This window comes from Heptranchias perlo, chromosome 3 (assembly GCF_035084215.1).
Source record: "Heptranchias perlo isolate sHepPer1 chromosome 3, sHepPer1.hap1, whole genome shotgun sequence".
Lineage (NCBI taxonomy): Eukaryota > Metazoa > Chordata > Chondrichthyes > Hexanchiformes > Hexanchidae > Heptranchias > Heptranchias perlo.
Genome location: NC_090327.1, coordinates 19741562 through 19755677, shown reverse-complemented (window position 1 = coordinate 19755677; position 14116 = coordinate 19741562). Strand labels below are relative to the sequence as shown.

General features: G+C 44.2%; 1 protein-coding gene across 2 annotated transcripts in view; it reads left to right on the top strand.

Annotated features, from left to right (window-relative positions):
- The first annotated feature begins 9450 nt into the window (after positions 1 to 9450).
- The window catches only part of arhgap28 (Rho GTPase activating protein 28), a 185377-nt gene continuing 180711 nt past the window's right edge, over positions 9451 to 14116 (top strand). For both annotated transcript variants that reach the window (XM_067978420.1, XM_067978423.1), the window contains exon 1: positions 9451 to 9714. In XM_067978420.1, coding sequence (XP_067834521.1) covers positions 9584 to 9714 — 131 coding nt within the window. In that variant the 5' untranslated portion in view covers positions 9451 to 9583. The remainder of the gene's footprint in view (positions 9715 to 14116) is intronic.

Below are 14116 nucleotides of genomic sequence, written 5' to 3'. Positions count from 1 at the left end.
GTCAAGGGGAGGTGGTTAGCCTCTCTCTTGTTGGAGATGGTCATTGTCTAGCACTTGTCTGGCGCGAATGTTACTTGCCACTTATCAGCCCAAGCCTGGATGTTGTCCAGGTCTTGCCGCATGCGGGCACAGACTGCTTCATTATCTGAGGGGTTGCGAATGGAACTGAATACTGTGCAATCATCAGCGAACATCCCCATTTCTGACCTTATGATGGAGGGAAGGTCACTGATGAAGAAGCTGAAGATGGTTGGGCCTAGGACACTGCCCTGAGGAACTCCTGCAGCAATGTCCTGGGGCTGAGATGATTGGCCTCCAACAACCACTACCATCTTCCTTTGTGCTAGGTATGACTCCAGCCATTGGAGAGTTTTACCCCTGATTCCCATTGACTTCAATTTTACAAGGGCTTCTTGGTGCCACACTTGTTCAAATACTGCCTTGATGTCAAGGGCAGTCACTCTCACCTCACCTCTGGAATTCAGCTCTTTTGTCCATGTTTGGACCAAGGCTGTAATGAGGTCTGGAGCCGAGTGGTCCTGGCGGAACCCAAACTGAGCATCGGTGAGCAGGTTATTGGTGAGTAAGTGCCGCTTGATAGCACTGTCGACGACACCTTCCATCACTTTGCTGATGATTGAGAGTAGACTGATGGGGCGGTAATTGGCCGGATTGGATTTGTCCTGCTTTTTGTGGACAGGACATACCTGGGCAATTTTCCACATTGTCGGGTAGATGCCAGTGTTGTCGTTGTACTGGAACAGCTTGGCTAGAGGTGCAGCTATTTCTGGAGCACAAGTCTTCAGCACTACAGCTGGGATGTTGTCGGGGCCCATAGCCTTTGCTGTATCCAGTGCACTCAGCCGTTTCTTGATATCACGTAGAGTGAATCGAATTGGCTGAAGACTGGCTTCTGTGATGGTGGGGATATCGGGAAGAGGCCGAGATGGATCATCCACTCGGCACTTCTGCGGTACAGACTGTGAATCAAACTTGGGACCTTACAGTCCATTTGCCTACTCGGGCATCAGAGAAGCTGTCGGGCTACTTTTCTCATCTGGTCACTGCTGCAAGATTCATGAAGAGTCAGTGAACTCACACAGAAATCAACGCAGCTCGACTAACCAGCAGAAGTGATGGTTTTGTGACTGTTGCCAATTTGCACCAAAGGGGATGTTGTAGCACTGTCATATCCAGGTGAGGAGGGAGGACAGAGCAAGGCCTATTGTAGGTGGCAACAGAGATGGAAAAATATAGGAAAATAGAACGCAAATATTGGTACGTATGTGTGTGTGTGGTGCATGTGTGGTGTGTGTGGTGTGTGTGTAGGTGTGTATGTGTGAGAGTCTGCGTATGAATTGGACTCAGTAATGAGACAATGAATGGACAGAATACCCAAAAGGTTTCGCCCCACTGTCAAGCTCGGCATACCAAAACATTCTGCACAGGGAAAATGGTTAATAGACAGAGAAGAAACTGACAACAGTTATAGTAACAGCAGTAATAATGTTTTGTTTGGATATAGTACTTATGTATATCTGAGAGTATTTGTGTGTTTGTCTGTGTATATTTGTGTATTGATGTTTGTGTGCCTGTGTATAACATGCACAGTAATAATTTGCATCTGTATAACAGTTTCATTACATTAAAGATTACAAAGTGTTTCACCTTTGATAGACATGGACTGAGCAGTAGAGGATTTAGGAGAGTTGACTGAAGGCACAGTCAAAAAGGCAGGTTTTCAGGTGGTTTTTAAAGGAAGAGATGGAAGTGTATATGTATGTGTGTGTGTGTGTGTGCATGCATGTGCACATATCTTTGTATATCTGTGCTCCTGTATAAATAAGAGTAAATCTCTGAATATGAAAGTGCCTGTGTGTTTTGTAACATGGATCTGAAATACATCATTTTGCACAGGGAGTATTTATTTCCTGTCACGTTAAAAGGGTACCACCTTTATGAAAAGTGTTTCCACATCCACAATGACGCGAATCACAGTGAAACACAATGTTATCTTAATTAAAATGATACATCGCTATTCTGGCTCTTCTCCCTCACAAGTGGTTTGCTGAGCAGTACTTCATTCAGTCTTCAAGAGGAAGCTGGACCGGTTCTTGACTGGGGCAGAGATCGCATCGTATAGAAGGTAAGCGTCTTTATAAATAACACTTAGTCCATTTGATCTCCTGGACTGGGTTCGATTTCCTGAAGGGGTTGGAGAGGAGTTTTCCAAAGTGTTTTTTCCTTTATTGGATCTGTGTTTTTTCTCAGGAGATTACATGGCTGTGGGCGTGGGTGGGGGAGGTGTGGGGTGAAGTGTCAGTCATGATGCTCCGGGCATCATGAGGTGTGGGGAAGGCTTGATGGACCAGCTGGTCTTTTCCTGCCTGTCAATTTTGCACGTTCGTAAGCCAATAGCTCTTTAAGCAGTATTATGACTTGTTCTCAAATGCTGCTGATATTGCAATGCTGTGGAGCAGCAAAGGGCCAAGAACCTCAGGGAAACTTTGCTTTTGTAAAGCTTTTATTTCCAATTTGACACTTGTGCCTGCATGCACGTATATAGCAGCTGTGCTTTCACTGTACTTTCTTTGTGCTGAACGTAAAAGAAAGAAGGACTTGCATTTATATCGCATCTTTCAAGACCTCAGGACATTCCAATAGAAGAAGTTAAACAAAGATTTTAACTAAAAAGGTGCAACAATAACCTGATTTATCACATATGAATGCAAAGTTCCAGTAGAGGACTAGAGGACAGAAGACTAACTAAAATGAAAGGCCATAGCTAACTGCTGTTAAAGGGGCATTGGCACTACGATATGAGGAGCTTTTAGATAGATTGAAACATACAACATACAAGATTCTGAGGGGACTCGATAGGGTAGATGCTGAGAGGATGTTACCCCTCATGGGGGAATCTAAAACTAGGGGGCATAGTCTCAGAATAAGGGCTCGCCCGTTTAAGACGGAAATGAGAAGGAATTTTTTCTCCCAGAGGGTCATGAATCTTTGGAATTCTTTACCCCAAAAAGCTGTGGAGGCTGAGTCATTGAATACATTCAAGGCTGAGTTAGACAAATTTTTGATCAGCAAGGGAGTCAAAGGATATAGGGAAAAGGCGGGAAAGTGGAGTTGAGGTAAAAATCAGATCAGCCATGATCTCATTGAATGGTGGAGCAGGCTCGAGGGGCCGAATGGCCTATTCCTGCTCCTATCTCTTATGGTTATGGTCTTATGGAGTGCCCTGCTTAGGAATTTCCCCGATGGTACCCAATGTTGGCGCAACAGCAAAAATAAATTCTGTCCGTTGTGAATTTCAGTTTATAAATTTCTGACAGCAGACTCAGTCATTGATTTAATGATATAATCAAACTAGAGAGCACAAGACTGAGACGATCAACTGCTTCACAGGAGTCAATGGTTCCTGCAATGCTGGGACTGGTGGGGGGAGAGAGGGTAGGGGGAGAATATTGGGATAAAAATTGGTTGGCGCCCTGTTCCGGGCGTGAAGGTGGTGATGTGGCTGCAGCATGTGTCTAAACCGAGGCCGGCTTGAAATTGGTCCTCAACTAAATAACCTGAGTGAGCTGCCAGCGCCTGGTGAGCCTCCATGGGCAGCTCACCCTTTTGCACCAATGAATTTCAGGAGGCCTGCCTCACTGGTAGTGGCCTTGGGTAAGTCCCGGGGGGTGACAGAGGGAGAGGGGGTGTGGGGGGCGGTGATGGCGGCCGGCAGCGGCTGTCAGGAGTGCTGTGGAGTGGGAAGGAGCACTACTTCTCCAACTGGCTCTGCAAGAATTTCCTTGTTCATTATTTTTTAAAGAAAACTTAACTGTAGTTGGTGGCCATTACTTATGCCTCAGTGACCACTGAAGAATCCTTGGCAGACCAATTTCTGTGAGGGGACCTAAAACAGGCATCAGGCCCCTCAATTACATATGTGAGAGAACTAACTCCTGTTTCAGGTGGCCGCCAGGGACATCTGAAAAATGGCCCAACCCAATTTTGTATGGGATGTTTTTCAGGAGCTCTTGAAGTGCAGGCCGTTGGTCCCCAAAATTGGTCTTGCTGTGCCTGTTTTACACCCATAAACTGGGCTCAATGAGGTCCAATTTCTCCCCTATTGTCTATGAAGGGCAGTAGGGCAAGGTTGATTAGTGGAGTTGAGAGGATAGAGGAATAGTTTGCAGTTTGGGTCATTTTTATGTCGAACTTTCCCCCAGGGGATTAAATGAGTGAGGTAAAGCCCATGATAGGTTTTGGAAGCAATGTGATTAATGGATTCAATAGACCCTTTTCTCATTCAAAAACAGAAAATGCTGGAAACACTCAGCATTGCGGAGAAAGGAAAAAAAGATAACGTTTCAGGTATAGCCTATATTGTCATTTACAAAATTGTTAACGTACCACAGAGCCAGACAGCAAAAGTACTTAACCACTCAAAATTCCCCCTTTTTAGAATACAACCTGTTTGTTTCTGCTCTGCAAGAAAGTTGTTCAACACATAATCAGGTAACTCCAGCAATTACGCAGATGGTTGGAGTCTATTCAGCTATGGAATGGTGTGTGGTGGGTGTTAGGTGGAAATTCTAAAAATGAGGAAATAAATTGTAAAAAAAGCAACAACAGTGATCCTTTGGGCTTTTTTGAGGGAATGTCAAATGTGAATGAAGAAATATTAAAAGCAAAACAATGAAACTGTTATCTGAGTGAAACACCATTCTCTGGTTGAGAAATAGTTAACCTGTCCCTAATCATCCCAGGCTTCTGTTAATAGCTTTCTTTATCCAGCTGCTAAATTGTTCATTCAGTATCCCCTCTTTCCAATCGCTTGGGTGAGATTGGGACCTTGTGTCGGGAGAACTGTAGGCATGCCCAATGCCATACTACAGCACGTGGACCTAGATGACATTTCAAGTTGTGACATAGTTCATTTATTGTCATTTTTCTTCTGGTCTCTCCTGCAGGCACTAACACATGCTGGGGTAAGGTTCCATGGTCACAAGCCATTCTGGGGTACCTTAAACCATGTGACCATTCTTCATCTTGAACAGACATTGAGCATCAGTAAGCTATTTCAGCATGGGAAGGAAACACAGCATAGTCTGAACCTGTGCTTACCCAATGTCCATGCATGCTCAGTTTGCAGCAGTGGACGCTGGATAATAATTAGTGACAGGAACCCTGGCTGATTTTTCCCTACACTAACCCTGGTGTGCAGAGTCTGATCATATTGCCCCTTTTACCAATCTGGCTGAGATAAACAACAACTACTTGCATTTATATAGTCTTTAATGTAGTAAAAATGTCCCAAGGCACTTCTCAGGAGCGTTATCAGACAAAATTTGACACCGAACTACATATGGAGATATTAGGACAGGTGACCAAAAGCTTAGTCAAAGAGGTAGGTTTTAAGGTGCGTCTTAAAGGAGGAGAGAGAGGCCGAGAGGTTTAGGGAGGGAATTCCAGAGCTTAGGTCCTACACAGCTGAAGGCACGGCCGCCAATGGTGGGGTGAAGGAGCGCAGAGATCTCGGAGGGTTGTAGGGCTGGAGGAGGTCACAGAGATAGGGAAGGGTGAGGCCATTGAGGGATTTGAACACAAGGCTGCGAATTTTAAAATTGAGGCATTGCTGGACCTGGAGTCAATGTAGGTCAGCAAGCACAAGGGTAATGGGTGAATGGGACTTGGTCCAAGTTAGGATACGGGCAGCAGAGTTTTGGATGAGCTGAAGTTTATGTGGTTGAACACAGGTGGGAAGCAAAACTGGAGCCTTCCTGGTCTGTGTGGCTCAGCAATACGATGGTCAACGCATTTACCAACTAGGTGAATGTTAGAACTTCCTGCCTACTTGGTACCTCATTGCAAGCACCAGTGGTAAGCTATACATTACATTCTTCCTGGGACAGGGCTGTACCAAGCAAGTTCCCTTATATGTTCTTCATTACCTTTCCAATCTCTAGAGTTCTCAGTCTGACTAATTACCAAGTTTCATGTGGATATTTTTTTTTATTCGTTCATGGGATGTGGGCGTCGCTGGCGAGGCCGGCATTTATTGCCCATCCCTAATTGCCCTTGAGAAGGTGGCGGTGAGCCGCCTTCTTGAACTGCTGCAGTCCGTGTGGTGACGGTTCTCCCACAGTGCTGTTAGGGAGGGAGTTCCAGGATTTTGAACCAGCGACAATGAAGGAACGACGATATATTTCCAAGTCGGGATGGTGTGTGACTTGGAGGGGAACGTGCAGGTGGTGTTGTTCCCATCTACCTGCTGCTCTTGTCCTTCTAGGTGGTAGAGGTCATGGGTTTGGGAGGTGCTGTCGAAGAAGCCTTGGCGAGTTGCTGCAGTGCATCCTGTGGATGGTACACACTGCAGCCACTGTGCGCCGGTGGTGAAGGGAGTGAATGTTTAGGGTGGTGGATGGGGTGCCAATCAAGCGGGCTGCTTTATCTTGGATGGTGTCGAGCTTCTTGAGTGTTGTTGGAGCTGCACTCATCCAAGCAAGTGGAGAGTATTCCATCACACTCCTGACTTGTGCCTTGTAGATGGTGGAAAGGCTTTGGGGAGTCAGGAGGTGAGTCACTCGCCACAGTATACCCAGCCTCTGACCTGCTCTCGTAGCCACAGTATTTACATGGCTGGTCCAGTTAAGTTTCTGGTCAATGGTGACCCGCAGGATGTTGATGGTGGGGGATTCAGTGATGGTAATGCCGCTGAATGTCAAGGGGAGGTGGTTAGCCTCTCTCTTGTTGGAGATGGTCATTGCTTGGTACTTATCTGGCGCGAATGTTACTTGCCAATTGTGAGCCCAAGCCTGGATGTTGTCCACGTCTTGCTGCATGCGGGCTCGGACTGCTGCATTATTTGAGGGGTTGCGAATGGAACTGAACACTGTTCAGTTCCTCCTTTAATTACCATATAGCACTTATATATTACTTTTACTTTCTTATAAAAGTGCCCGATAGATCGCTATGGCTGGGAAATTCCTCAGAGCTGGTCCTGCTCCGTCGCTGTAACATCACCGCAAGTAAATGAGGTTACCGTCACATATCCGGCAAAGTTACGGCGGTGGAACGGGAGCAGCTCCCAGGAATTTCCCAGCCAATGTGTCACATCACATACACATAGGGGGAGAACATCCTCTTGCAGTAGGGGTCAGAACTGTTCTATTGCCTCTTTGCTGAAGGCCCCCCCACCTTTTTTAATTCTCAGGATGTGGGCATCCCCAGTTGCCCAAAAATGGTGGTGGTGGTGGTGGTGGGCCTTCTTCTTGAACCGCTGTGGTCCATGTGGTAATCTTTGTAGCAGTTTTTAATACAACTGAGTGGCTTTCCAGCCTCCTTCAGTCAACCACATTGGGGTGGGCACAAGTCACATTCAGGCCAGACCAGGTAAGGGTGGCAGGTAACCTTCCCGAAAGGACATTAGTGAACCAGTTGGGTTTTTACAACAATCCAACAGCTTCATGGCCACTTTTACTGCTTTTTATTTCCAGATTTAAAAAAAAATGAATTCAAATTCACAAACTGTCGTGGTGAGATTTGAACTCACATTTTCTGCATTATTAGTCCAGGTCTCTGGATTACTAGTCCAGTAACATAATCACTGCTCTACTGTACTCAGTATAGTCCTTACCTGGCCTATGTTGCTTATATATTCTGTGGGGGAGAAGTCATAATATCTGTGGAAGTGCATCCTCCTTAAATGGTGCCTGACTCTCCTTTGCTCCGTCCTGTGCAGCTGCTCCTCCTCCTCCATGATAATGGGATACAAGGAGATTTCCATAGGGAATGTCATAGCTGCTCCTGAGAAGCCCCCACTGTACGGTGTGGGTGTGGGTACGGTGCAAATCCTTTGGTGGTTTCACCCTGTCGGAAGCAGTGAGAAGCAAGTCCATCTCTATATAAGTAAAATGGCAAAGAAACGAAAAGTCGTGAAAGAAATTTCTAGTGAAACCCTCCGCAGTTTTCTGTCTCAGAAACGCCTGACTGCTGCTTGTCTCAGCTAAGCTGGCAACAGCTTTGCCTCCTAATTCTCAGTTAGGCTACGCCGAGTGCTTTGTGAGTGTAACAGAAGGAAATTTGGAGCTGCGGTGCCAGTGGCCCTCATTATAACATATTGAAATGAGCTCTTTTGGGACGCAGCAGGTGGATCACGGGAAGGGCCAAAAAGCACGAGGGCATTTGGGGTAGCAACCAATGGGGCAGATAACCAGTGTTAACATCTTTTGTCCTGTTTTCCTGTCACAAGGTTTTACTTGCCCAATTATATGCTGAGACTACGCCAGCAAACGGTGTGGAAACTTTCCCCCCCGTAGAGTTTAGAATAATATTTTTACTTAAGACGCATTAAGGGAATTAAATGTTTAGCAGCCATTGATCATACGTGTGACAGGGTTAATTAGGCTTTTCCCCTCGGAAAAAAGCACCTCGGATAAGCAATTGATCAAACTTTTCCATCTAACAGACTGTGTTTTACCCATGAGTCGAGAGATGAAACTTGATTCATTACAAGAGGGGAATCTGCACAAGTGCACATGACACAAATGTTAGACCTGGTCTGGCATTAAAATGGGTGTTCAGTTTTATTAGCTGAGATTCTGTTTAAACCACAATTTTCCAAGTAACTTCTATTCAAGTGATGAATTGGAACAGCATGAGAGAAAATATAATGGATTGGCAGTTAAAATTAAACAAGACAGTTTTCACCAGCGGTGTGTTTAATACAAAACTTTTATGTGAGGTTAACTAGCCATTGTTATTCTTTGAAATTGTAGCCTTACTACATTGTTGGCAATAACTATTATTATTGGCACTCCTGGAGGAGCTGCACAAGATACAGAGATAATTATGTATTAAGGGCTGAGTTCCCCTACTCAGCTGAGAATGCTGAGCATATCACATATTCCACTGGCCAGTAACCTTGACTGTGCGAGTGCCCTGACCCTTGGAGGGTTTACCTCGCCTGTTCAAACAGCTATGCAATCCACTTCCTGAATTTTTCATGGAGACACTCTGATAGTGCACTATTTTTCTTGGCCGGGCTGCAAGGTTTCATTTTACAACAGGAACACCTCTTGACAGCATGTAAGTGAACAGCAATGTTTTCCCCTTTAGCAAAACAAGCTACTTTTGTTTCAACCATCGGCTGTCAAGAGAGACGGGGCATGGGAGAAGGCACACAAGCAACACAGCGAGTGTGGAAAGATAAGATGTAAAGTATTTCAAACATTTTCTCTTCGCCCCCCCCCCCCCCCTTTAGTTTTGAGTGGTTAACTACAGCCTTGCTCTAGCCTGTCTGTGGTTTTCCAGAAGCACTGGATACATCCTCAGATGCTGGCCGCTGCCCATTTGTGTCTGGGGAGGCGTTGTTGTATATGCTAATCCCACTGCCCTGCTTGGTAGGCTGGCTTTTTTGATTACTCGGTTACTCTTGCAGTCGTGAGGCAGTGAGAGAGAGCAGAGAAAGGAAGGCAGATCTGTTGCCTTTAGGAACGCTTTGTAGCCTGAACTGCTTGTTGTAGTGTGTGACGCCTGAACACTTTCAATGCTAGCTGTCACTTAGAATACAAGGAAGCATGTGCCTATGATAATGGAGATAAATGATTCAGGCAGCGTGGTTCTGACAGCTTACCATTCTTATTCTCCCTCAAGAATACCAATAATGGATCAAAGCTGTGTAACAGAACTTCCTTCAAGTCTTGTTCCTACACACAGGTAAACATTCAAATATGCTATGTGTTGATTTAGATTTATGTACTGTGTATAAGCTGATATTCTCTGCCATTAGAGTTTGTTCGTGTTTTGATTACAAGCCAAACATTTACTACCTGCATTAGATTACCTGCTGTGTAATATTAGCAGTCACTTTCTGGGATGCTTATATAGGAAGGAGTGTATATGAAGTAGAAACTGTGTTAAGAAGCACTGAACAATGGAAATGTATAGTTAAAAGTTATAAGCAAGAAAAGCTTTCCTACAATTAAGATAAAAAATTCAGGAAGTTCCATATGTATTTTTACTTAACTTTAAAAGATAACCAAACAAAATTTTTCATGAATACATTTGTGCAGCTCACAGTTTTTTGTTCCATGATCTTCTGCTTTAAAAAAAATGTCCTATGTAGAAGGGATCAAAATTTGTCTCTGTCTCCATCCATTTTTTTCTCTATCTTTTTCTTTCTTGCTTTCTCTCCCTCTCTTTTTCATTCCCCTCCACTCAGTTCCCTCTGTCTCCCTTCTTTCCCTGTCTTCCAACTCCATCACTCCCCTCTGTCTCTTCCTCCTCTCTCCCCCTCTTCCTTTTCTCTTTCTATCCCATCTTTCTTTCTCTTCCCGTTTCCCTTTCTCTCATTTTTTTTTGCGTTTCCTCAGTTTGCCCTTACTTCCTCTCTACCATTTTCAGTTTGAAATCTCCGTGCCATTTTTTGCAGAATGCCTCAGATTATGCTCACGTTAGAATATCCGTTCTTTGTGAGAGTGCTGGAAATGGCCCATTCCTTCTGCACTTTCTCACCTGGGTTTTTGAAATATAAACATTTTGTGTGCTTCCTTTCCTTATAACACTGTAAACTAAAAAAAAACACTTCAGTCTTCCAAGGATTAATCCTTTTGGGACAAATGCCTTTACCAAAACCTCAAAAAATTCCAGTAAGTTGACATAATTTGTAGTTCATATCTGCAGCCCCATTAATTAAAAGACGGGGTTTGATTTCATATGTTCCTCTGATTCTACTTTATAAAATGCTTGAAAGTACATTGGGGAGAACAGGATCAAGCATGACTTGTGATGCCCCGCATGATCACCTGGTCTGCTGACACAGTCTGGGTCCAGAAATGAAGAAATGGTGATTGGGGTTAGGTACAGGAGAGTCTCTAAACCCACGGGGCCATACCGTAACTTGAGTTAGCATCTTCAAGAGAGCAAAGAGGAAAAAATGAGGAGAAAAAATCAGCTTCTTGCGAGGGAGACACAAATGCGATTTATGTTGCTATTTTTCTGTTATGTATTCCACAAATCCCATTATGACCAGTGACTAATCTATTCTGACAGCACCTCATGTTCATTGACTGAATAGTACAAGTATCAGACCTCGGTGACCCTTTTAGCCCTGACTGGTTTTTAACCTTTGCCAGCTGTCACATACCATGTGGTTCCATTAGTAACTGGAGGGGTTGATCTGTTGTTGAATGGGGATAATGCAAGAAATTTCATTAAAGCTCCATATGATGCCGGCACATCTGCCATGTGCACTTGTTCTTTAGTAGCAGCTCTTTTTTCCACTATTTTCTGCCCTCCTCACCTGAAGTTCCTGACCCATGCTTAGGTATAGTTCCACAGTCACCAGGTACTTTGCCCAAATATTCATTTTACAAGTGGGAGTCTATATGGTGAACGTCAGCAGGCAATTCTACCATGGATGGCATCACAGCTGACCCCAATTCTGTCTTAACTCAGGATCGACACAGGCACACTTTTCAGCAGGTTCACTGAAAAGCAATCAGAAGTGTAAAAGTGCCTGATTTTTCTTCCTTCCTTGGCCTAGGGGAGCCAGTAGCAGTCTCCTTAGCTGCGATCAGCTAACTCAGCACAGACCAGGGATATAACGTGGGATTTTTGTGGTCTGCATTACTCACACATGGCAAGTTCATTTCCACAACATGCCATCTATGTTAACGGGACTCTCTTAGTAAGTGGTATGTCTGAAGAAAACCTGAATGATTTTTTTAAAAAAATTCTCCCTCATTAGCCAAGTTAATACAGAAACCAGTTGCATAAAGTTTGACCCACTCAGTGTTTTGCAATGATGTTATCTTGCACTGCTGCAATTTTATTGTTTGCAAACAAGAAAATAGATGCCAGTGCAGTTTTAAATGCAAAGCAACAGAATATGTTTTTTTTTTGATCTTGTCACAATATTTGGGTATGGTTAATGCAGTTTAAAATGTATCGTATGTTTCTTCAAAATTAAGTTAAACGTTCCTGTATGGTTTTTTTCTTCACAAACTCAGTATTTTGAAGAGTATTCCCGAGATTTTAAAAAGAAATTAGGAGGTCATGTCACACAAAAAAGTAGATTTAAGAAAAAAATACAGTGACGAACAAAAATAATTTGCCCCTGACATATCTTGTGCTGCTAGCCAGAATCTTTCCTTTGTGAGAAGATCTGGTGTTGAGAATGGGGAGGCTGCTGGTATCATTTTATGGAGGAGAAACTGCTGCCAGTCTAAGTCAGGGTAATACAGAGATGGAATGACGGGCTGAGGCGCAAGGGAAGAAAGGGAAGTAGGAATGCAGAGCTGGTCGACGAACCAGTTAATAATTAGGGAATAATCAAGAAGGAAGAGGCACATGAAAAGAAAAAGATTGAAGACAATAAAGTAGGACGCACAGGAAAAAGGGACAATATTGACAGAAAGACTTATAAAAAGCAGTTGTGGGGGGAAAGGGAGGCACAATACAGAGGGTAACATAAATTAGAGACTGTTGTATCTTTAACTTCTTCCCTTTTCAAATCTACTCCAAGAGAAAACTGCTCTTCTTTCTTCTCTCAGGTTAGAGGTTGCTCCCTTTGGCATTTTGAATACTTTGACCTAAAATATTAAATTAATCAATGCTTTCACAACTATTTGGGTTCATTTAATTGGATGTTTACTGTTACCATCTTTTTATTTTTTTTTGTTTGTGGGATGTGGGCTTTCAGGCAAGGCATTTATTGCCCATCCTTAGTAACAGTAATCGCATGACAGGGCTGTCCAACTTCACCACATTCCTGGACTTCTCAAATTACAGGGGTCATTAATGGAACATATGTGGCCCTACAGGTCCCACGGCAAAACCACATGACGTTCATGAACAGAAAGGGATTCCACTCCATCAATGTGTGGCTATTCAGTGACCAGGAACACCGGATCATACAGGAAAATACCCATTTCACATGCAACAGTGACAGTTCTTTCATTTTAAGACAGTTATCTGTGACAGGCTTATTTGATGGTGAAGGTAGACTATAAGAATAGCTCTTCAGAAACTTAGACATGGCTCATTGGTAGCCCTCCCACTTCTAAGTCAGAAGGTCATGGGTTCAAGCCCTACTCTAGATTCTTAAGTGGTGGCTCTTCTGCACAGCACTGAGGGAGTGCTGCGCTGTCAGACGATGCTGTCTTTCAGATGAGATGTTATACCAAGGCCCGGTCTGATCATTTATTTCATTGCTCTCAGGACATGGGTGACGCTGTCAAAGCTGCATTTATTGCCCATCCCTAGTTGCCTGAGAAGGTGGTGGTGGGTCTTGTCCTTGAAGTGCTGCTGTCCTTGTGCCTCCATAATGCTGTTAGGTAGAGACTTCCAGGATATTGACCCAGCAATGATGAAAGAACAACTACGCCATATGTCCAAGTCAAGATGGTGTGTCACTTGGAGATGATGGTGCTCCCACAATATTACTGCTGTTCTTCTTTTCAGGGATACAGGTCAGAAGGGAGGGAGGTGCTGTCAAAGCAACCTTGATGCGATGTTGCAGTGCTTCCTGTAGGTTGCCCTGTAATCTGTGACTTTACATTACACCCCAGTGGAAGAAGTCAGTGTGGTGGCTGGCTACTGGGTCTCAGTGGAAGACACTGGGCATTTAGTTGGCCCTGTACTTACTTGTGCTGATTCCTGAGATAGCCCTGTGACAGCACCCACCATGTCCATTGCTGCAATGCTGGCTGCTCCTGCCCACTTTCTTGCAAAATGTACTATCACGAATGCTGGAAGGCTTGACTGGCTGGATATGGCATTGCCTTGAGAGACAGCAGCTTCATCCATGCCTAATCCAGCCATGCCTTTGCACTCCCTCAGCAGGTGCACTGATCTGTGTGGTAGTTTACCTGTGGGCAGCAGTGAGGTCTCTGAAGCCCTGTTTCAAGATTCTCTCAATCTAATTCCCAGACAATGTTGTACATTAAAGCCTAGGCCATCTGGAGAAGCAGTGTTAACATTCAAAAGAAACAAAAAGTTTTGTATTTATATAGCGCCTTTCACGTCCCAAAGCTTTACAGCCAATGAAGTGCTTTTGAAGTGTAGTCACTGTTGTAATGTAGGAAACGCAGCAGCCAATTTGCACATAGCAAACTCA